Source organism: Panthera leo, chromosome E1 (assembly GCF_018350215.1).
Source record: "Panthera leo isolate Ple1 chromosome E1, P.leo_Ple1_pat1.1, whole genome shotgun sequence".
Taxonomy (NCBI): Eukaryota; Metazoa; Chordata; class Mammalia; order Carnivora; family Felidae; genus Panthera; species Panthera leo.
In genome coordinates, this window is record NC_056692.1 from 55,950,267 (window position 1) to 55,971,019 (window position 20,753).

A 20,753-nucleotide genomic window follows, 5' to 3' on the forward strand; every position below is an offset into this window, starting at 1 on the left:
GGGGTGCCTAGGAGGCAGAACACCCCGACTTCCGGGCTGTGAGTGAGGGGGAATACGTTTTCTGCACCGAATCCACGAGTGGGTCGGTCCTGCTTGTTTTTTCACCACGCCCTCTGGCTGTGCTGTGGCCTGCCCCTCACTGGGCCCTACCGACATTTCTGGGCTCAAGGGAGCGTTCTCCACCCCCAGCTCTGAACTGGGCCAGCGGTGGGCTATTCACTCTCCTGCTCTTGTACACATGAGGCAGCTGTAGCTATAGGCCTTGGTCTTTCTTCTTTGTCCTTTCCTGTCTGGAAGCTAGCATGTGGCCCAGGGAGGCTCAGGGTCACGAAGCCTAAGGTGTGAGGGAACCCCAGGGTTCTGGGAGAGTGGTGGTCTGGGGGGCTCCAGGAAGAAATGCAAATCAGGACCCCAGGGCTCGGGGACAGGGCGCCAGGCTGGGGAAGGGGTGGAAAAAGGCCCCTGGCCCCAAGGATGTCAAACTCACCAGGCCCAGAGGCAAGTTAACACTGGTTTATCTGTCCAATAACATGGCTGACCTGGCAGAGCCAGGCAGGAGCAGTAGCAGGCTCAGGCAGAGGTGTCAAAGAGGCGCTCGATCATGTCGCCCACCTGTTCCACGCGGTACTTGATGTACTTCTCAGGGTTCTTGGTAAAGGGCACGCTGCCATACCTGACCAGGCACTGAGGTCAGGAGGCAGGCTGGCAACCCCCCAGGTCGGTCTCAACCTAAGGCACTCCTGACAGGGCACCCCTGAGTGACGTCCCCGTCTGCCCCCCCAGCAAAGCCCAGGGCGCCGGCTCTGCCACCCACACCCCCCAGCCCCTCCGTGGTTTTTTGGAAGGAGAACAGAGACCCAGCGAGGGGGAGCGAGGGGCGTAGGGCTGGGAAGGTGGGGACCGGAGGGCTCACCTGTGCAGAAAGGCCCCATAGGTCTCCCTGACGATGTTTTTCTGAGCTTGGCGAATCTTGTCTCTCTGCTCCGTGTCAGGAATAGCCCAGGCCTTCTGGATTTTGCACAATTCTTCAAGGCCATCGTTGAAGCCCTGGCCAGCAAAAAGGTGGAAATAGAAGCGACCCAAACACAAAGACTCTGGGTCTGTGTCCCTGCCACAGCAGCGGGAAGCAGTGGAGGGGGGAGGACCCCAGCTCACCTTGAACCGCTCCTTGATCATCTGCCGCTCCTTGTCCCTCAGCTGGGGGTGGCGAGAGAGGGCAGAGAAAGCGTCCCTCAGAGCAGAGCCGCCCTGCCACTGGCTCCTTCCCCAGACACCTGAGCCTGGCCCTTTCTCCCGTTGCCCTTTGCTCGTCCCGGCGGGATGCTTGTCCATTTTTCGCCCAGAGACGTGACAACAAGTATCACATCTGCTGGACAACCCTTCCCAGCCCGGGCCTTCCACCCACCTTGACTCCTGGTTGGAATACAGGTAGATTCTTCTCAGCGATGTAGTCAGTCACCTTTAACCAGCTGCCAGGAGGGGAGAGAAGCAGAGGGCAGAGAAGGGACAGCTTCAGGCTGCTGCTGCTTCCCAGGGGCTGGTGTGGGGTGTGTGTGTGTGTGTGTGTGTGTGTGTGTGTGTGTGTGTGTTTAATGTTCATTCATATTTGAGAGAGAGAGAGTGTAAGCTGTCAGCACAGAGTCTGAGGCAGGGCTTGAACCCACGAGCCGTAAAATCATGACCCGAGCCGAAGTTGGATGCTTAACTGACTGAGCCACCCAGGCGCCCCTGGTTTGTTTTGCTTTTTAAATCTCTTGATCTACTGAGTGAGGGGGAGGTCAGCAATCAACTGGGGTCGCAACTAAGCAGAACACAACTGAGATTTTTCCTTGGAAAAAGAAAACGTTCAAGCTGCTTGCTTTTAAGAACAAGAAACGGAATTCAATACGTTGAACAGATACAACCAGCTACGCTCACATCGATTTCACGGAGCATAAGGGTGGAGAAGCAGATGAGAAAGAAAGGAGGAAGCAGAGGACAAAGGAAGGAGGGAGACCGCTCACGGAAAGAAACACGCAAAAGGAGACCCGCAAACCCAAGAGGAGCAGGGGGAAGGAGCGGAAGGGGTGCCGCAGAGCGAGGCTCTGCCCGTTCAAGAGCTCTCGCAAACTCGCTCTTTGCCTGGCCTCACATCCCCTTTCGATCCTTCTTAGCCTGCAGCCCTGGCAGGCCACCCTCCGGGGAGGCTGGCCACAGCAGCCCCGAGGACAAGGGCTGCGGTAGGGGAGGCGGCTTCCCTCTCCACCCTGCCAGTGTGGTTCAATAGCAAGTGGCGGACTGGGACTGGGTCCACAGGGGAGCGTGTCCCCGTGACTGACCCCACTCCGCCTGGAGCTCGGATAGGAAGAGGGGGTGAGGGGAGGGCGTTGGGGGGGGGCCCACCTGCGCTGGTAGGTCTGGATCTGCTGCTCGATGTGCTCCCGGTAGGAGCGCTCGGCAGTCTTCTGGGTCACGGCCACCAGCTGGATCAGCTCGGATCTGGGGCAGGAGCAGGGAGAGAGCAGAGGGGACGGGATCGGCTCTCAGGGCCCAAAGGTGGCCGGCCTCCGCGGCAGCACCGGTGGGGCGTGTCTCACACCACTCCAGGTCCTGGGGCCACAAGGGGTAAGGCCCTGCCTCCCTGCCTGTCCAGGCAGAGGGCACAGGCTGCCCCGCGAGGGTGGGCAGGGGACCGGGGAGAGATATACACCGGCACCTGCCGCCACTCACTTCTCCAGGGCCTTGAGGATGTAGTTGTAGTTGTTGTGCAGGAAGATGGCGCTCAGAGCCGGGTCCTCATACACCTTGGACTTGCTCAGCAAGTTCAACTGCAGGTTGCCCAGGACTTTACCTGCACAGGGAAGGACGTGGCTACATCCACCATGGCAGTCTGACCAAAACGACCCAACCCCTGGGCCGCGAACCGGCTCCTACCCCTCGTCCTTGTCCCTCCCAACTTGACTCCACAAGCATCGGGGGCCCCCTGCCCGCCCGGCCCCTCTGCCCCTAAATCGGAGGTTGGGTTACGATCCCAAAGGCCAAGGGTGCCCAGGAGTGGACCGGCAGTAGCAGGAGAGCACCAAAGAAGGAAGAGGCGGCGGATATGGGGGCGGGGGGCTCCTGGCCGGCCAGACCGCACTCACAGATATACGTGCTCAGCAGGCGCTTGCTGAACTCAGAGCTGTAGCTGGTGGCTGAGGAACTGGTCTCTGGGAGAGGAGAAGGGCAGTTACTGCACTGGTGGCAGCAGCCAGGACCCTCTCCGGCCTTCCCTTGGCCCCAGGAGCCACTGTGGAAACCCTGGGAGGGGCCCCGAGCCTTCCTCGGGTAGACTGGGTGTGGAGGAGCTCGGGGCAGATCTGGGTGTCTGCGCAGCCACTGGGCTCCCGCCTGCTGTAGGGAGCCCTCCCTCAGACTCTTCCTGGAGCCCAGGGCCAGCCCCTCTGCGGTGACAGGGTGGCATGGTGAGCGAGCTGGACTGTGATCAACAGGAAGGCTGGCAGGACAAGAGTGGGACACCCCGTGCCCCCCCAGCCCTGACTCATGCTGGGTGCTGTCTACAAAGCCCACCTATCCCATTTGTGGGCTCCCCACGGCCTCTGCCCCTTCTCCCCCACTTCCCACAACCCCCTCTACCCGGCCCCTCTGAACAAGCAGAAGGCCAAGGGGGAAGGGGGGTGGACAGGGAGGGAGGGGGCGCACAGGTGGTGGGCTAGCCTGGAGGGGGCACTCAGGGTGTCACTTGAATAAGCTCAGGGACAGAAAGTGGCCCTGTGGGGAGCTGAGACCATTAGGAGTGCCCCGAAGACACCCATGTCCCCTCCGACCCCCGCTCCCCAGTAGGTCCTGAGTCTGTCCAGGGGCCTCTGTCCCCCATGGGGCTACACAGGGGCAGGATGGTGCTGCTTACCTCGGGGGTCTAAAGGAATATTGTATGTGTCCCCGAGAACTACGGAGTGAAAGGCAGTGCACTCAGAGGGGGAGGGGGAGAGACAAAGAAGGAAGAAAGACGCAAAGTGCAAACACAGGTTAGAAACCATGTCCCCAAATCAAGCAGACCCCTCCCCATGACAGCCAGAACACAGACACTGGACCCCTGAAGGCAAGGGAGCATGCAGCGAAGTGGGGGTCCGGAGAACCGCAGGCCAGAGGCCGCTCCTGGCTCCTCGCCCCGAAAACGGACAGAGGGGGAGGGCCCGGGGGCCCCAACACATCGGGTTCGTTCTTGGTGCTCGGAAATGCCAACCTCCCCAGCTCCAGTGCCAGGGCAGTGATCAGCGGGTAGACGCCAGGCCGGCCCTGAGACGCCAGCCCACAGAACGGTCAGCTGTGTGGGACTAACTGGGAGGACAGGCGAACACAAAAGCAGGTGGAGAAATGCGGAAGGAGGGGCGAGCCAGGCAGGGCATCTCCGACCCAGGGAGTGCCACTCTCCGGAGCCAGGAGGGCAGAAGGAGCAAGAAGGGAGGGAGGCTGGGACAGGAAAGGCACAGTCAAACCCCACTCCACAGGGCTGGAGGAAATCTCTTTCGGAGGTGGCCGGTAACCACTGTGTTTCCAGACAGAGGGAGGAGTGGGGTATGGGGTAGGGGGCCCCACTGGGAGGTACCGAGTACCTTGGGAGGCCAGCATGGCACCAGCCGTCTCCTGGAAGTCCAGGAGCTGCTGTAGGAAGAGGATGGCCTGTTTGGGGAGGAAAGAAGGTCAAGGGCAGGACCTAAAGGTCAGATTACCTCCCAAACGCATCCCCTCTGACCATTCCAGGGCAAATGCAGGGCCAGGGGTCTGCCCAGGGAATAGGGTGGTCGCAAGCCTCCTGCCCTGAATGAACTAGTCTACTGGAGACGCCAAGTACTTTGCCATGCATCCTGCCACCAGCATGCAGCTCTGGGCCACCCTAGGCCCCCTTCCCTCTCCAGGCGACCCGGGGCAGCACCTACATTGCTCGTGAGCTCATGCACGGTGCCATCCTTGGGCATGTTGTATTCCTTGTCCGGGTCATTCTGTGGAAAAAACAGCCCAACTTCCAGAACCTGCTCCCAAGGCATCGCCCCCCCCCCCACCCCGCCCCCAGGCCCCAGGCGGCCCGCTCTTGGTGCCATCTCCTGGCAGACAGGTGTCAGGACACCGTCAGACACAAAGGCGAGCAAGATGGGACAGGACAAGTGGGGCAGGAGCTTCACCCCTTGGGGGCTCAGGAGCCCCCTGGGAAAGAAAGGGAGGCCAGTGGGTGCTGACAGGAAGCAGGCCCCTGGTGGCCCTGCCCACAGCCCCTAGGGCAGAGGCAGCAGCAGCGGAGAGCAGAGAGCACCTTGATGTTGTCAGCAAAGTCTTCCAGTGCCTTGGCTCCGACGGTCTCCATGGAGGTGATGAGGCCGGCCAGCTTATTCTTGGTGCTGGCGGCCGTTCCCTAAGGACGCAAACACAGAGCAGTGGAACCCAGCTCCTTGCCAGCTGTTTCCCTGCCCCTCACCCCAGGGCCTCCCCTCTTGTCCGGTCACCCCGTGAGTGTCTCCATGTGCCCAGGGCCCCTCTGAAGTTGCTTCCGCTCACCCTGCGAGCAGAGGTGTTAGGGCGGAGAAGGCGGCTCCCTCGGGAGACTGCGCCAGGCGGCAGGATCCCTCCTCCCCATGTCCCCAGGGGGTTTCCTACCCGCATACCTGGAGCACTTGGTCAAACTCGGGCTTGGTCTGCTTGAGGTGCCGCAGGATGGGGAAGACGGTGAGCACGGCAGAGAAGTCGTGCCGGATGATGGCTTTCCGGGCAGCAGACACGATGTTCTCTCCTTCCAGCATCAGCCCATCCAGCGCATCCTGAGAGAGTGGGGCGAGGGCACAGCTCACAGAGGCGCAGGGAGGTGAGAGCTGGCTCCCAGGGGTGGTAAGGGCTCCCGGAGGGCGGTGGGGGAAGACGGCATGCCCCGCAGAGGCAGCCGGCAATGGGGAGGCGCCCCAGACGCGGTGGTGGCTACGATGAAGGCTACGGACGACAGATCTGGCCCAAACTCAAGCTTCTTCAGCGACAGCTTTTGCTGGGGCATCTGGTCAGGCCCCGGGAGCAGGGTGGGGCGGGGCAGGACCTGGATCAGGGAGTCAAAGGTCTTTTTCTGATGGTGCTCGGGGATGATGTCCATCAGCAGCTGGTACTCGCTCTGGGCCAGCTTGACGAAGGCGCTGACGCAGTGAATGTAGGCATCGGTCTCCACGTCCAGCGTGTCGTCTCTCCCTGGGGGGACAGCAGTGCCCCTGAGCGGCTGGTCTGGAGGCAGCCATTCTCCCTGCGGGGCATGGGGGCGGGGGGGGGGAATGGGTCTCCCCAGCTCCTGGCCTGTAGCCCAGGCCAGCAGCACATGGGAAGGAGGTAGACCGTTCTGGCAGAAAGCTGAGAGGGCTCCAGCGGGCCTGATCGGTTCAAGGGGAAAAACGGGGCTGAATCCAGCCTTTGTCCTGGCTCCACTTTCAGCTCTGCCGGACAGTGTTTATGTCCCAGAGCATCAGGTACTAGAGGTGGGATGCAGAGGCAAGAGCCCTAAATCAGCTTCCTGGCTAAGGTACACCTGACCCCAGGACTGAGGACGGTACTAGAAAGAAGTCAGCCAGGGTGGGTGAGCAGCAGTGCCCGCCCGTCTGAGAAAATGCTGGGCCGCTGAAGGCAGTTATCAGCCCAGCCAGACCTTCTGGAATGTCTCAGGCAGCGGTGGGCCATGGGCTATGAGACTAGCCGGCATGGGGTCAACCTTTGAGAAAAGGCGATGTGAGTCCCAGAAAGGGAGGGCTCCCTGCCGGTCAGCTGCCCCAGGAGGAGACCCGGCCCCGCTATTGGAGGCTGGGACAGGGGCACCTGCAGGCAGCCTGGTCCTATCAGCAAATGAACGGGCTCCTAGTCAGAGCTTTGGAGCTGTTGCTGGAGTCAGATGTCAGGGCTCCCTGCCCTGCGGGGAGCCACCTTCCAAGTAGCAGCAACTTCTCCCCTTGGCCCAGGCCCTGAGAGCCAGGCATGCACTCCCGTCTGGAGAGAGGCAAGGAGACCTAGTGCCCAAAAGACAGACTTGAGAGAGAGAGAGAGAGGCAGATAGGCCTGGCTCATCCTCAGAGCAGAGCCCTCCTCGGCTGCCCTCGGGCTGGGCTGCAGTACTCACCAGCCAGCGGCCCGTGCTTGTCGTTCAGGGCCTCCGACAGGTGCTTAACTCGGAAATCATGCTCGTGACCTAGCGAGATGTCGGCCGCACAGACGCGAGCAGCGTTTATCCGGGGGCCGGGTGGGCTGCCCCTCGGGGCCAGGGAAGAAGCCCTCCATCTCCCGGGTGGGGTGTGAGATGGGGTGCAGGGGAAGGGGCGCCGGAGTGGGCTCTGAGCCCCTCCTCTTCCTGGGACCACGTTGGGAACAGCCGTTTCAAGCCTGACTTGCAGTGCCCCAGACAGTCCTTGAGAGCTGCTTCTCCAAGCCCTGAGGCCAGAGAAAGCCTACGGGACCACCAAGCTCTGAAGAGCTTCTGACAGCTGCAGAGGGTCTGATGCTTGGCCCCAGGGGGTTTATCGACCTCACACTATCAGGGAGAGAGACTCGGCTAGAGAAATGTCACTGCTGCGTGAATGGGCCAGTCTTCTTTTGTTTCCCAGGGTTATTCTTTCAAAGGAGGGTCAGGTCCACCAGGGCAGGGCTGTCTTTCCTCTGACAGGAGACAAGGAGGGACATGACCTACAGGCTGCCCATCCCCCTTGTGGCTCTCACTCCACTTTCTAAAGCTGGGGAAGGAGGGGGTGGCCCGGAGGCCTAGGCCAGCTTGGTCCTGCCACTGCTGGTCTGAGCGTGAAAGGGCTGCCCATGACAAAGAACTTGCTCTGAGTTCAAATAGGAGACAAGGACAGAGACAGGGAGGGGAGGGAGTAGGAAGCCTCAGGGAGGGCAGAGCTGCCGGCAGCCAGACAGGACCAGGCCGAGGCCGTGAAAGCTGCCCCTGTGCCAGTTGGAACGAGTGGCACCAGGGACTTGCTGTTCCCGCCCCCTGCTTCCCTCTCCAGGACTCTCCCGCGGCCCTCCTGGGGGCTTGGAGGCTCTGCCCTGCCACGAGAGTGGACACATGGTGGAGGAGGAGGGAACAGGAGAGGAACACAGAGTGATTACCTTCCAGAGGAATGAGGTTAGAGCCCCCCTTTTTCCCATCTAGACCATGCTGGGAATACTGTTTCAGAAGGTTCTGAGCCTTACGGATCGTCCCTGTCACCAGAGCCACACAGAGAGGAGATAAGAGGACCTAGGAAATGAGTGAGAGAAAACAGCAGCGGCCCTCCACCTGCCCCCCGCCCTGAGCCCCACACCCGGACCCCCCGACAGTGAGCATGCCCACACGCCATCTCTCCAGCAGGCCCCTTCCCAGGACCACCGGAGACGCTGCAGATGGGCAGGAAGGAACAGACACGGGTCGCTCTCCACACGGGGCTCCTGATTCTGCTACTGACCCTCATCGAGTGCTTTTTAGAAAGTGCAGCGGGTGAAGGAGAGGAGATGGGCAAAGATCCATCAGGGGAAGCCAAAAATAAAAAACACTATTGAGTGGCATTTAAGTCAGAATAAACCAGGGCTCAGGACGGAGGAGTTGGTGACAAGGCTCTCACACCCAGAGGGCACAGCCAGGTTGGCAAAGCCTGGAGACCCCTGGAGGCCAGCAGGCCCAAGGCCCGGCCTGAAACCCCAGGCAGAGTCCCCGGCCCCAGGCATGCTCAGTGTTGGGATGTGGCTAAACAGAGGTCAACAGAAAACAGAACCCGGGAGTTGGTGAGACAGCACTGAGCTTCCTGGGACAGCAATGCCCAAGACGGAAGGCTTGGAGACCCTGAGGCAGCCTGGCCCCGTGCACCAAAGCCACCTGAACCCCCAAAGCAATGGGAAAAAAACTCAGAAGCTAGGAAGGGGGGGGGGGGCGGTTAACAGAAGCCACGGCACAGAGCCAGAGGGAGGGCAGTAGAAAGGGTGCATGCTCTCGGCATGGGGGAAAAAAACAACAGTTAGTATCACAAGTGAAAACAACAACGAAAACAAAACTGCAGTGCCTACAGCCTCCAGGGTCAGCCACCTCTGCGGGAATGAGACATCTCAGGGCAGAAAATGCGGGCAAATGAAATAGCTTTTAAAATGGACGAGGACAGCTGCCTCGATAATGAAATGCACTGGGAGGGGGGACGAGGTTCTCGTAGGTAACTCTGGTCCATGTTCCCTGGAGACTCCTGTGTCCCCCCCACCCCCTCCCATGTCTCTGAACAGAGTGAGGCGGCTTGGGTCCTGGCAGCCCCCTCCCCAAAAAAGCTGGGGGAAAAGGAGCCAGGTCTGGAGTGGCTCATTTCTTTCTGTTTGTACCACATCACAATTAGCTAACTAATGACCAGGTTCAGGGCCTCAGCTCAGCATCTGTCTCCCTGTGCTCTCCCCATTCGGCAAGCGGTCCTGCTAATGAGCGAATCAGATTCCTGCCCCACAACAGACCAGGAACAGATGGGCTTGCAGACAGGCCTCGAGGAGCCTAGATAGCATGCTGCCATGGGTGTGGACGGGGGACGCTGATCGGGCAGCCGCCAAACCCATCAGGCACCCAATTACCACAGAGACGCTGAGCCTGGTATTAAATTATCGACCAACTGAGGCCTCCCTGCTCCTCTCCTCTGAGCCAGGAACTGACGTCCCAGAGGCCCGATTCCCTAGTTTCCAACATGGGTCCTAACCTACTGGCGGCTGACAAGTCTGGAAACCCCACAGCAACTGCAGGGATCCTCACAGCCAGAGTTTGCTTCTGGGGCCCATAAGCCAAGGACAGATTAGGCCCACTGTGAGCCCCGGCATGGCCAGCCAGCACTCTTGGGCCACTGCAGACCGGGTCCCGGGGCCCCCCCGACGTGGGCCTGTCAGAGAAGAGACAGGGGAAGAGAGCACAGACTGGCCGAGGCAGGCAGCCTCAGAGCCTCGAGGCCCCTGCCCAACCCACAAAGGCACGGGGATAGATTGAATGTGTGCAGGCAGCTGCAGCCCAGCGGGCTGTCACTGTTTGGAGCCGGTTTTCTAGGTGACCGCCGGGACAGTCACCCTGGAGGGGAGAAGGCGGCGCACTTCCTGCCGGGGCCACCAGGCCCAGCTTCCCCAGCCCTCTGCTCACTTGGGCCCTGAGGGGCATGGGCAGGTTGGGAAGGAACGCCCTACACACAGCCTGCTGTCACGAGGCGGGGGGGGGGGGGTCCCCCAAGTCCCCCAGGCCACACAGGGCACGTGCCTGCCGCCGCAGCTTGGCAGTGTGGGCTAAGGTGGAAGAGGCCCCTGGTTTCACGAGCTTTCTCTCCCTGGTGCTGTTCACGGCAGCCCCTCGCCCTGCGATATCCTAGCCTCTCTTTCAGCCGAGGGCTGCAGCTCTCGGCTGCCTGACACAGCCAGGCTTGCCAAGCTGCGGCTGGCACGTGGGGACGTTTCACCTGGAGCACGGAGCCTCAGTGGACGGGGCTCGCTAGGTGGGCAGACACCTGCTCTCTGCCCTGGGTACCTACGGTCAGGGGTCACCGTGAAGACAGGCTCTGGAGGACCAACACTGCTAACCCCAGGGCCGCCGAAAGCAAGGCAGGTCCCACGCAGCCTTCTGGCTGGGGCGGGGGCTCACCTGGCCTCTTGGTGGGCTTCTTGGTGGGCGTGTCTTTCCTCTTGTTGGGGATAGCAGGGGAGTAGGGCACCCCAGAGGAACAACTGCTCTTCCGGAAGTGTTCCTTCAGGCCCTTGAGGGAGCGGTCTAGCTGGCTGGAGCGAATCTGGTAGTAGACATTCATGAAATCTGGGGAGAGACGGGGTGACAGCGCTGTGGCAGGTCCCTGCCTCTGCCCTGCCATGGGACCCTCTCTCCCCACCCCATGCAATGTGCAGGGCAGCAACAGAGCTCACTGTTTTTGCCTGCTAACCCGTTTGTAGCACCTGCTGTGGCTCCCAGCCACCCACATAGCCTGATCCCAAATCAGCCTGTCTTTTTTTTTTTTTTTAACGTTTATTTATTCTTGAAGGAGAGAAAGACAGAGCGTGAGTGGGGGAGGGGCAGAGAGATTGGGAGACACAGAATCCAAAGCAGGCTCCAGGCTCCGAGCTGTCAGCACAGAGCCCGACGCGGGGCTCGAACTCACGAACCACGAGATCAAGACCTGAGCCGAAGTCGGACGCCCAGCCGACTGAGCCACCCAGGCACCCCATCAGGCGGTCTTTAAAAAAGGAAAATATCCCCCAGAAAAACCGATGATTACGTTTCAAAGCTACTTTTTTTTAGATAAAAAAATAGAAAACTAACATCCAGATTCACCTTGGTAAGGGGACAAAGGACGTGAGCAATTGACAGGAGGCAAAGAGACGACGGAATGTCTTGGTGAACGAAAAACACGCTCTATCTTTAGCTGTTAATGAGGTGCAAATTAAAAAAAAAAAAAAGGACTGTGACAGCCCTAGATGAGATAAATGAAGTTAATGAAGACGAAAGAGCCATGGGACCGTCGTGGGACTGTCAACTGGCCCCACTGACCTGGAGAGGAGCTCACAATGGCAGAAGGTTACAGATCTGTTTGGGCACTTCTACCCAATAATTGCGTCTCTGAGAAAACGCCCGAGAACTTCCCACGTGAGAAAAGCAATCCACACAAGTGTGCTCACTGCAGCACTATTTATCGATACCAGAAAACGGGAACATCCAAAAACTCGAGTGAACAAGGAAACACGCTATGGTACATTTCAGCAGGTCCCGACAAATGGGTCACGAGGCCCGATGTAAAAAATGGGCCAAAGCACAGAGGCTCTGGCTGAAGGGTGCTGAGGGGTCTGGAGGCTATGCACTGGCCTCCCTCTTCTCCCCGGAGAGCCCCTAAAAGTGCCCCGCCGACCCCGAGGCCCCCCAAAGTGCAGCTTATGAGCCATGATGGGTTCACAAGGTAACCACCTGTAGCCCTGAGACCTGTCACCACGCAGTCCGTGAAGGAAGGAGAGGGTAACAGTAATGCACACTGACAGCGTGTGTGTATATGCTAACAAATAGAAAGAGGGCTTGGGGGGGCTAAAAAACCTTAAAATTGAATATTCGTTGGAGTGTTTGTTTTCTAAAATTTTTGCTTGACTCAAGATTTTTTTTTTTTTTTTTTAAATTCTAGGGCCGGCTAAAGAAATGATGTTACCACCATACCGCAGAACATATGCAACTGTTAAAAAGGACAAAGGCTTTCTGCACTACTTGAAGTCTTTGGGTGACTGGGGGCGCCTGGGTGGCTGAGTCAGTTAAACGTCCGACTTCGGCTCAGGTCGTGACCCTGCAGTTCACGGGTTCGAGCCTCGCATTGGGCTCTGCACCGACCGCGTGGTGGAGCCTGCCTCAGCTCCTGTCTCCCTCTCTCTCAAAAATAAATAAACATCGGGGCGCCTGGGTGGCGCAATCGGTTGAGTGTCCGACCCTTGGTTTCGGCTCAGGTCATGATCTCGCGGTTCATGAGCTCAAGTCCCGTGCGCCGACAGTGCAGACCCCGCTTGGGATTCTCTCCCTCTCTCTCTGCCCCTACACCACTTGCTCTCTCTCTCTCTCTGAATAAATAAGTAAACTTTAAAAAAATAAATAAACAAACATCGAAGTCTTCATAACTAATCAAAAAAGTAAAGAAGTAGGTGATCAAGGTATATAAAGAAAAGCCTGAATTTGGCTACATTCACAACTTGACACGTAAACTGTAGATTATTGCTCATGTGTGATTTCCTACTAACCTCCTTTTTATTAAAAAAACAACAAAATCCAGATGGATTAAAGAAATAAACGGGGAAAAAAAAAATCCCACTCCGTCTGGCCTTGTCACCGGGGCCCTCTCACCTTGGTTGCGGCCGTATTCCACCAGCCAGCGGGAGATACGGATCACATCGTGGAGCACTCCCTCGGGCAGGTGCTCCAGGGGCACCTCCTCCTGGACCTCCAGCTCGTCCTCACCGCTGATCAGATCCAGGATGAGCACAGGGGAGACAACCTTACTGTGCCTGGTCATCAGGCTGCGGAACTCGGACTCCAGAGACTCCTTCCCCCGCTCAAACAGCAGTTTCTAGGGGGACAAGGGAAGGAAGGAAGGGAGAGGGTTTGAGGCCGCTTCGGCATTCAGCTGGCCCCTCCTCTGCCTTCACTTCCTTTAACCCCGAGAAGAAAGAACCACGAAGCCCCCCTTGCTTATGTCTTTGCCTCGTGTTCTCTCAAAGTGTAATTTCACGGGTGAAACTCAAAGTTTTATAAGATGCAGGTGCTTCACAAATATTGGCTGACTGTTTTCTCACTGAGCCATTAATGTGTCCTCCTGTCAGAAAATGGTTTGCAGGGGCGCCTGGGTGGCTTGGTCGGTTAAGCGTCCGACTTCAGCTCGGGTCATGATCTCGCGGTCCGTGAGTTCGAGCCCCGCGTCGGGCTCTGTGCTGACAGCTCAGAGCCTGGAGCCTGTTTCGGATTCTGTGTCTCTCTCTCTCTCTGCCCCTCCCCTGTTTATGCTCTGTCTCTGTCTCAAAAATAAATTAAAAAATGTTAAAAAAAAAAAAAATTAAAAGAAAGAAAATGGTTTGCAGGGGCGCCTGGGTGGCTCAGCCGGTTAAGCATCCAACTCTGAATCTCGGCTCAGGTCATGATCTCACGGGTTCATGAGTTCGAGCCCTGCATCGGGCTACGCACTGTCAGTGCAGAGCCTGTTTGGGACTCTCTCTCCTCCCTCTCTCTTTGCCCCTCCCCCGCTTGCGTTCTCTCAGAATAATTAAAAAAAGAAGAAGAAGAAGAAGAAGAAAATGGTTTGCAAAAGAAAAAAATAGATCAATTGAACAATGTCAAACGAAAAACTTCTGGGCTGCAAAGGACACCATCAAAAAAGTGGAAAAACAGGGGTGCCTGGGTGGCTCAGTCGGTTGGGCGTCCGACTTCAGCTCAGGTCATGATCTCACGGTCCGTGAGTTCGAGCCCCGCATCGGGCTCTGAGCTGACAGCTCAGAGCCTGGAGCCTGCTTCGGATTCTGTGTCTCCCTCTCTCTCTCTGCCCTTCCCCTGCTCATGCTCTGTCTCTCTCTCAAAAATAAGAAACATTAAAAAAAAATTTAATGGCAAATTTTATATTATGTTTTTTTTTTTTTTTTTTTTTTTTTTTTACCATAGCAGAAAAAACACAAATGCACGTATAGAGATCAAATGTTAAATTTATGGGGCGCCTGGGTGGCTCTGTTGGTTGAACACCCGACTCTTGATTTTGGCTCAGGTCATGATCCCAAGGTCGTGGGATCGAGCCCTGCATTGGGCTCCTTGCTGAGCACGGAGCCTGCTTAAGATTCTCTCTCCCCCTCTCCCCAACTTGCGTTTGCGCACTCTCTCTCTCTAATAAAAAAATAATTATAAGAATAAAAAATATTTATATTTGATATGTAATTTATAGTTCAGTCAAATTATAAAAACATACTAAAAATGTGTTATCTATAATTCCTGAGGCAGAAATCTTAATGCCTACAGTATGCATATTGTATTACCTACTAGTGTTTCTTCCATATGTTCTCTTTTAAGCTGGTCCAGTGTCCCTCATGAGACCAGGACAGGGGCTGGTGTCCCCAAACCTCCCACCTTAGCCCGCAGGCCCCTCACCACTTTGTTGAGCTCTGGGCTGTCTGGGCTATTGTCCTGGAAATACTCCACCGCCTTCTGAATCTTGGCCATGCTCCCCAGATACTCTTCCAGCCTGCCTGTGGGGCTGTGAAGGAGAAGAGGTGCATTAGCTTGGGCAGTGGAAGATGAAAAGGAACGACCATGTGAATGGTATTTGGAAGAGAAGAGAATTAGCACAGAGAATTCTAGGCTCAAATATTCAAGCCCTCCTTTCTAAAGCCTAGGGTCGCTGGCCCAAGAGGTGTTAGCCATGTGACCCTCTGGCCCTAGCTCACCCCTCCCTGATGATTTTCTCAGTGTCACTGGCCACATGGTAGTAGCTGATGACGTGGTCCAGGCAGGATAGAGTCTTCTCAACATTCTCCTGCAGCCGCTGCAGGTTCTCTGTCTGCTTGTGCACAGGGATGATGGAATTCTCCAGCTTCATAAGGCGGCTCTCAAAGGAGGACAGGATAGACACCTGCGGAGGGCAGCCCAGTCTCAGGACTCAGGGTTGTCCCCAGACTGCTTCTACCCACCCACGGGGTCTTTGGCATTTGCTGCCTTTTCTCTGGCTTTCTAGATAATAAAGTCCATGAGGGAAGGGAGAGGGCGTACTTGTTCACCACTGTACCCCCAGCACCCCCCATGTGCAGAGCACAGAGGAGGCGGTCCAGATAAACTGGATGAAGTTTGATTTGAGGGCAGGCCAAGCATCAAATGAACTCCTTCTAAGGTAATCACCCCAGGATGGCTTCCCTTCCACCCTCTGAAGCCAAATCTCAATTTCACCTTCTCTCTGAAGCTTTCCTAGATTGAACGGGAAGTGGTTTCATACAGAGTAGCCTCCAATGCATTGCTCGTATCTTCAAAACCCTCTCTCTCTAAGGGTGAATCTCATTAAATAAGGACTAGAACTTTATGATTGTGTTACTTAACACATACCCAAGTTTGTATCTACTCAATTTGAGCTTTCCCAGTCTCTTCTAGAAATAAGGAAGGAAACTCGTATTTGTTGAACACCTATTGTAGACCAGGTACTCTGCAAGATGCATTCCCATTGGCTCCTGTGACCTTCACAGCCACTTTGGGAGGCTGGCACCGTCTCTTAGTAGATGAGTTAACTAAAGGTCAGAGTTACCTGTCAGGAGCCACACACACATAAGACGATCGGTCTGATTTCAAATCTCCATCTACCCCTAAAGCCCTCTGAGGTGAAGGCTGAGTTTACTCTGCCTCAAGATCTCAGGCTAACCTGGTCCTCTGATCATCACTTGAATTGAGGATGACACAGGACCAGTACCCAGCCCACGTAAATCAGTCTCGCTAAATGACTGAGGAAGGGGGGAAGGAAGAATGGAGAACTTGGACAGAAAGCCGAAATCTGCGCCAGCAGGGGCTACGGCATCCCCAGTGAAGGGGCGGAAAAGGGGAAGACAGCTAGATAAGACACCCACACTGTTGCTAGAGAAACCCTCACATTACCACCATCACCGCCCAGGCTCCAACCCCTGGCCTTCTGTACCGTTACCGCCAGGAAAAGGGCTCTCCCCCAGGGTCTGGAGACCTGTCTGGCCCTCCCACCCGAGGGGTTACTCACCATGTTCTTGGTGAGCTGGTCGCTCTTCTCCAGGCTGTCTCTGATGAAGGACAGCGTCTCTTCCTCCTGGGGGAAGCGGGGGGAGGACATCTCAAGAAGCCGGAGGCTAAAGCAGACCATCGCGTCCAACCTCACGGCCTCGCCCCCAACCCCTTCTCCTCGCAGGGTGTGCTCCCTCCTAGCCCTGTCTCCTCCCTGAGTAGAAGCTCTGGCCCGGATCTCGGCCCCTTCCCTCACCTGCTTCCCAGCCCAGCCTCACCTGCTTCAGCTTGTCCTCGATCTCCCGCCGCCGGGCGGACGCCTCCTGCGGGGGGATCATCGCCTCGGCCCAGCAGCTCCCACTCCTTTGTGCAGGGCCTCTGCGAGCCTTCTCGGCTCCCGTCTGTGCCACACCCACTTCCGCCTTTGGTCCCTCCCCGGGGCGCGCTGGTGGTGCCATGTTGGGAGTGGCAGCCGGAACTGAGCTTGCGCGGAACTAAGTAATGCGCCGGGGCAGGTGGCCATCTTGGGTGTGGCAAGGGCAGGTTGCCTGCCATGTCCGAAAAGGTTCACGAGTGGCGTTGTATTGCGCGGCCGGCAGGACGGTGACAGCTCGTTTGCCGTCTTCGTATGAATGCTGACCCTTTGGACAAAGGCCGCTGGGGAAGACCACAAATTTGTTTCCCTAGATCGCATTTTGTGTCCAGGCACCGATATCGCGTTCCCCGCAGACCGCAGCACGAAGCGTGTCACACCGTAGGCCCCAATGTGTGGCCATTTAATGAACTAGGGGCTTGCGTAGTGGCTTCTATCTTCGTTCCTACAGTATGCAAACTTTATGGAGCGGGCCGTGTGTGCAAACCCCGGACTGGGAGCTGGGGACAGAGTGATCGCTCATGACCCGGGTGTCAGCCGTAACCATAATCCTGGCTTGTGTGGGGCCGGCCAAATTCCCGGGGCTGGCGGAGTCCTCGGAGCATCCATCCGGGGGCTTGGAGCTTGCGGTCCAAGCCGCACCCTACAGCAGCAGTTTTGGAGAGAGCTCTGGTTTTATTTGTTGGGGGCGAGGGGAGGGGGTTAGGGAGGAACCAGGCTGCGGGTAGAGAAGGGTCTTCTGCTGGGAGCTTACCTAGATCGGGAAAAGGTACAAGGGGGAAGGCTGAAAGATCCGAAACCTGCCTGAGGGATTGAGGCCCAGCATGTTAACTATTATCAGTTAGGGAAAGATGGGCGCCTGTCTGCAGGGATTCAGACCCACAGGGAGCATTTTTCACAGAGGCTTTGGGGCAATGAGATAAGGCTTGGAAGGCTGGCAGGGCCCCTTCTCCAGAGTTCCAAAACATCCTAGCTCCTCTGCCCAGAACTTCTACTAACCACAGCTGCAGGGGCCCTGCGTTCAAGGTCCCTGCAGAGTGCTGGATGTTCTGTATTCACAAGACTCAGCTCCTGCAAAACCTAATGTCACTCCTTCCTTCATCCCTTCCCTGCCCACCCTCCCCTAATCCTTGGGGAGGTAAATGGCTGTGTGGTTTTCCTGCGTTCCTCTACGGACTCAGCATCCAGGCAGAAGGGGACAGACAACAAGGCATGTACTGGTGGGTGAGAATATTTCAGGATACCAAGCCATAGCATCCCCAAGGTCACCCCAGGACCCACCACATCAAAGAGGAGGGAGGACAAGATGGGACCAAGAGCCCAGAGAGGGATTGGGCAGCACTTCCACTGGGGCAGGAGGACAGTTACAAAAGTGGCATTGAAGGAAATCTTCATGAAGCACAGCCCCCTTGCAGATGGGGCAGATAAGAAAACAGATTCATTGTGGAAGGGCACCTGGGATGATTCACTGAGGTAGTCGTCATGCAATCCTAAGAACTAAGTAACAGGGAAAGTTTAAACAGTGAGGTGCCACGGTACAGAATGAAGGCCAGGAGGGCTACCGTGGAAAAGGCTTTGAGCTCAGCGGAGCAGCCCAGAGGGCCTCCTTCAGCACCTACTTGTCTGAACAGTTCCTAGCCCACAGGAGATGCTCCAGAAAAGTATCAATAACCTCATGCTCGATAAGTCTTAAGATCCCTATGGTTGTGAACAAATACCTTGAACTTTGTACAGTACCATTGCATTTTTGCAAATAAGTTACAGGTGTATATGCTTTTTTGTATTTTCTCAAATCTCCCTAAAGTGTACTTTGGTAGCCAGCTATCCTGTACTGAGAGCCCTCTGTTTGCCCATCTCTGTGACAAATACCATGCTGACTCCTTATCTCATCTAATCCTCACAATAAACTTACAAGTCAGGCACAGCTGTTGTCTCCCTTCTGCAGATGAGAGAGGTCAGGTGCACTAAGTCAACACAGCTGGCTGGGAGCGGGGGCAGCTGAGGCGGCTCCCTGCCTCTGCACCGCTGGGTGGCTCAGGAGTGTTGTTTGTTGCCATGCAAAACCGCCAATCTGATTTTCGAGAAAATCCATTGTAAAAAGGAGGTTATGTTTATGACAACCATATCTAGTAAAAGTAGACAGAATGAAAGACGAGTTTAAATCATTCTCAGCCCAATGTCAGGGGTGTGTTGACAAGCAAACAGTGATTCAGTGAAAGCTGTAATTCACCAGCTATAGTCGGCATGAGCTGCTTTGGCAAAAGGAGCAAGAGGTGTTTTGTTTGGTTACAGCCTCAGAAGCCTTGCCGTTCATTCGGAAACTTGTGCGGAACACAACGGGGGCAATCACAGCCAAGCCCTTTCCCCCCGCCCCCGTCCACTCAGAGACTCTCTTTCCAGAAGGAAGGAGGGTGGAAGAGCCCTCTCTCCCCCAACAGTGTGTTCTTTAGTTTGGTAGCTTCCTAATTCCAGACTTTGTGCTCTCCCTGAGGAACCAAGTGTAGAATTCCTCCAAACCAGTGTTTCCTGGCCCTGTAGCGATACTGAACTTGTGTGTGCCAGGAAATACATGGCTGGCCTTACAGACCTTGAAAATATGGTTGATGAGCTGCAAGAAAGACTTCAGGAAAACACAAAGTACTAAAATGGTAAGCAGAGTAGATGGGTGATTCTGTTTCTCTAGTTTTGAAACACAATGAGTTTAAATTACTTTTCTATTAAAACACTTCTAAGAAAACAAATTTTCCTTTTTTCAGTAATGATCAAAAATAGCCTGTCTCGGGGTGCCTGGCTGGCTCAGTCAGGAGAGCATATGACTCTTGATCTCAGGTTGTGAGTTTGAGCCCCACGGTGGGTATGGAACCTACTTTAAAAAAATGGTGGGGGGGGGGGGCGCCTGGGTGGCTCAGTCGGTTGAGCGTCCGACTTCGGCTCAGGTCATGATCTCACAGCTCCTGGGTTCGAGCCCCCTGTCGGGCTCTGTGCTGACAGCTCAGAGCCTGGAGCCTGCTTCAGATTCTGTGTCTCCTCTCTCTGCCCTTCCCCCACTTGTACTCTGTCTCTGTCTCTCAAAAATAAATAGACATTTCAAAAAATTGAAAAACAAAACAAAAACAAAGAAATGAAAAACGCAAATGCTATCCCATTAAACATCCTTTCCTGTGGCCTGTATCTTCATTCAACCTCCATCATCTTTCAATATCAGTATCAGAGATCTCCTGCCTCCTTTGCATAGTATTTCACTGAAGAGATACATTATAGCAAAGCCGTCCTCCACTAATGGGCACTTGGGTTGTTTCCAGGTTTTTGCTGTTGGAGACTGCCCTTACATAGATGGCTCATACATCCTGCACAGACCACCCCTATATACAGATACCTACACATTCCTAAGTTGAACCATATACTTTAAAATTTTTTTAATGTTTTATTTTTGAGAGAGAGAGAGAGAGAGAAAGAGAGAGACAGAGTACACATGGCGGAGGGGCAAAGACAGAGGGAGACACGGAACCTGAAGCAGGCTCCAGGCTCCGAGCTGTCAGCACAGAGCCCGGCACAGGGCTCGAACCCAAGAACCTCGAGATCATGACCTGAGTCAAAGTCAGATGCTTAACCGACTGAGCCACCCAGGTGCCCCAAACCATATACTTTTAAAAATCTGTATAGATGTGTACAAATTACCATCCCAAATGGCTGAACGACTCTGTACTTCGGATACCACTTTACAAATGTGCCTCCTTCCCCACAGCTAAACCCACACTAAGTACTATCAAATTTTAACATTTTTGCCAATCTGATAGATGAGGAATGGCATCTCATGTTTAATTTTGAACTAAATGAAAAGGAAAATGCAATTTATCAAATGTTGTGGGATGCAGTGAAAACAGTGCTTGGAGGGAAAGTTATAATATTGAATGGATACATTAGAGAAGAAAGACCTAAAATCAGTACATCTGGGGCGCCTGGGTGGCTCACCCGGTTAAGCGTCTGACGTCAGCTCAGGTCATGATCTCGCGGTTCGTGGGTTCAAGCCCCACGTCGGGCTCTGTGCTGACAGCTCAGAGCCTGGAGCCTGCTTCAGATTCTGTGTCTCCCTCTCTCTCTGCCCCTCCCCCGATTGTGAGCACATGTTCTCTCTCTCTCTCTCTCTCTCTCTCTCTCTCTCAGAAATAAATAAACATTAAA

At 55.6% G+C, this 20,753-nt stretch overlaps 1 protein-coding gene across 6 annotated transcripts; it reads right to left on the reverse strand.

Annotated features, from left to right (window-relative positions):
- Nucleotides 1–498: 498 nt before the first annotated feature.
- On the reverse strand, nucleotides 499–16,607 carry EXOC7 (exocyst complex component 7). Of its 6 annotated transcripts, XM_042915571.1 has the most exons (21): nucleotides 16,477–16,607; nucleotides 16,218–16,283; nucleotides 14,914–15,098; nucleotides 14,618–14,723; nucleotides 12,836–13,058; nucleotides 10,616–10,783; nucleotides 8,104–8,196; nucleotides 7,118–7,186; nucleotides 6,059–6,204; nucleotides 5,640–5,792; nucleotides 5,291–5,389; nucleotides 4,920–4,982; nucleotides 4,596–4,662; nucleotides 3,890–3,928; nucleotides 3,123–3,188; nucleotides 2,710–2,830; nucleotides 2,383–2,478; nucleotides 1,406–1,469; nucleotides 1,156–1,197; nucleotides 914–1,047; nucleotides 499–673 (listed from the first exon to the last, which is right to left on the reverse strand). In XM_042915571.1, exons 1-21 carry the CDS (start codon nucleotides 16,534–16,536, stop codon nucleotides 571–573), a joined length of 2,163 nt encoding a protein of 720 aa, XP_042771505.1. In that variant the 5' UTR covers nucleotides 16,537–16,607; the 3' UTR covers nucleotides 499–570. The 6 variants fall into 6 exon arrangements, with proteins under 6 accessions (XP_042771505.1, XP_042771506.1, XP_042771507.1 ...); XM_042915572.1 differs by lacking the exon at nucleotides 3,890–3,928; XM_042915573.1 differs by lacking the exon at nucleotides 7,118–7,186 and having other exon boundaries at nucleotides 16,477–16,606.
- Between the last annotated feature and the right edge of the window lie 4,146 nt (nucleotides 16,608–20,753).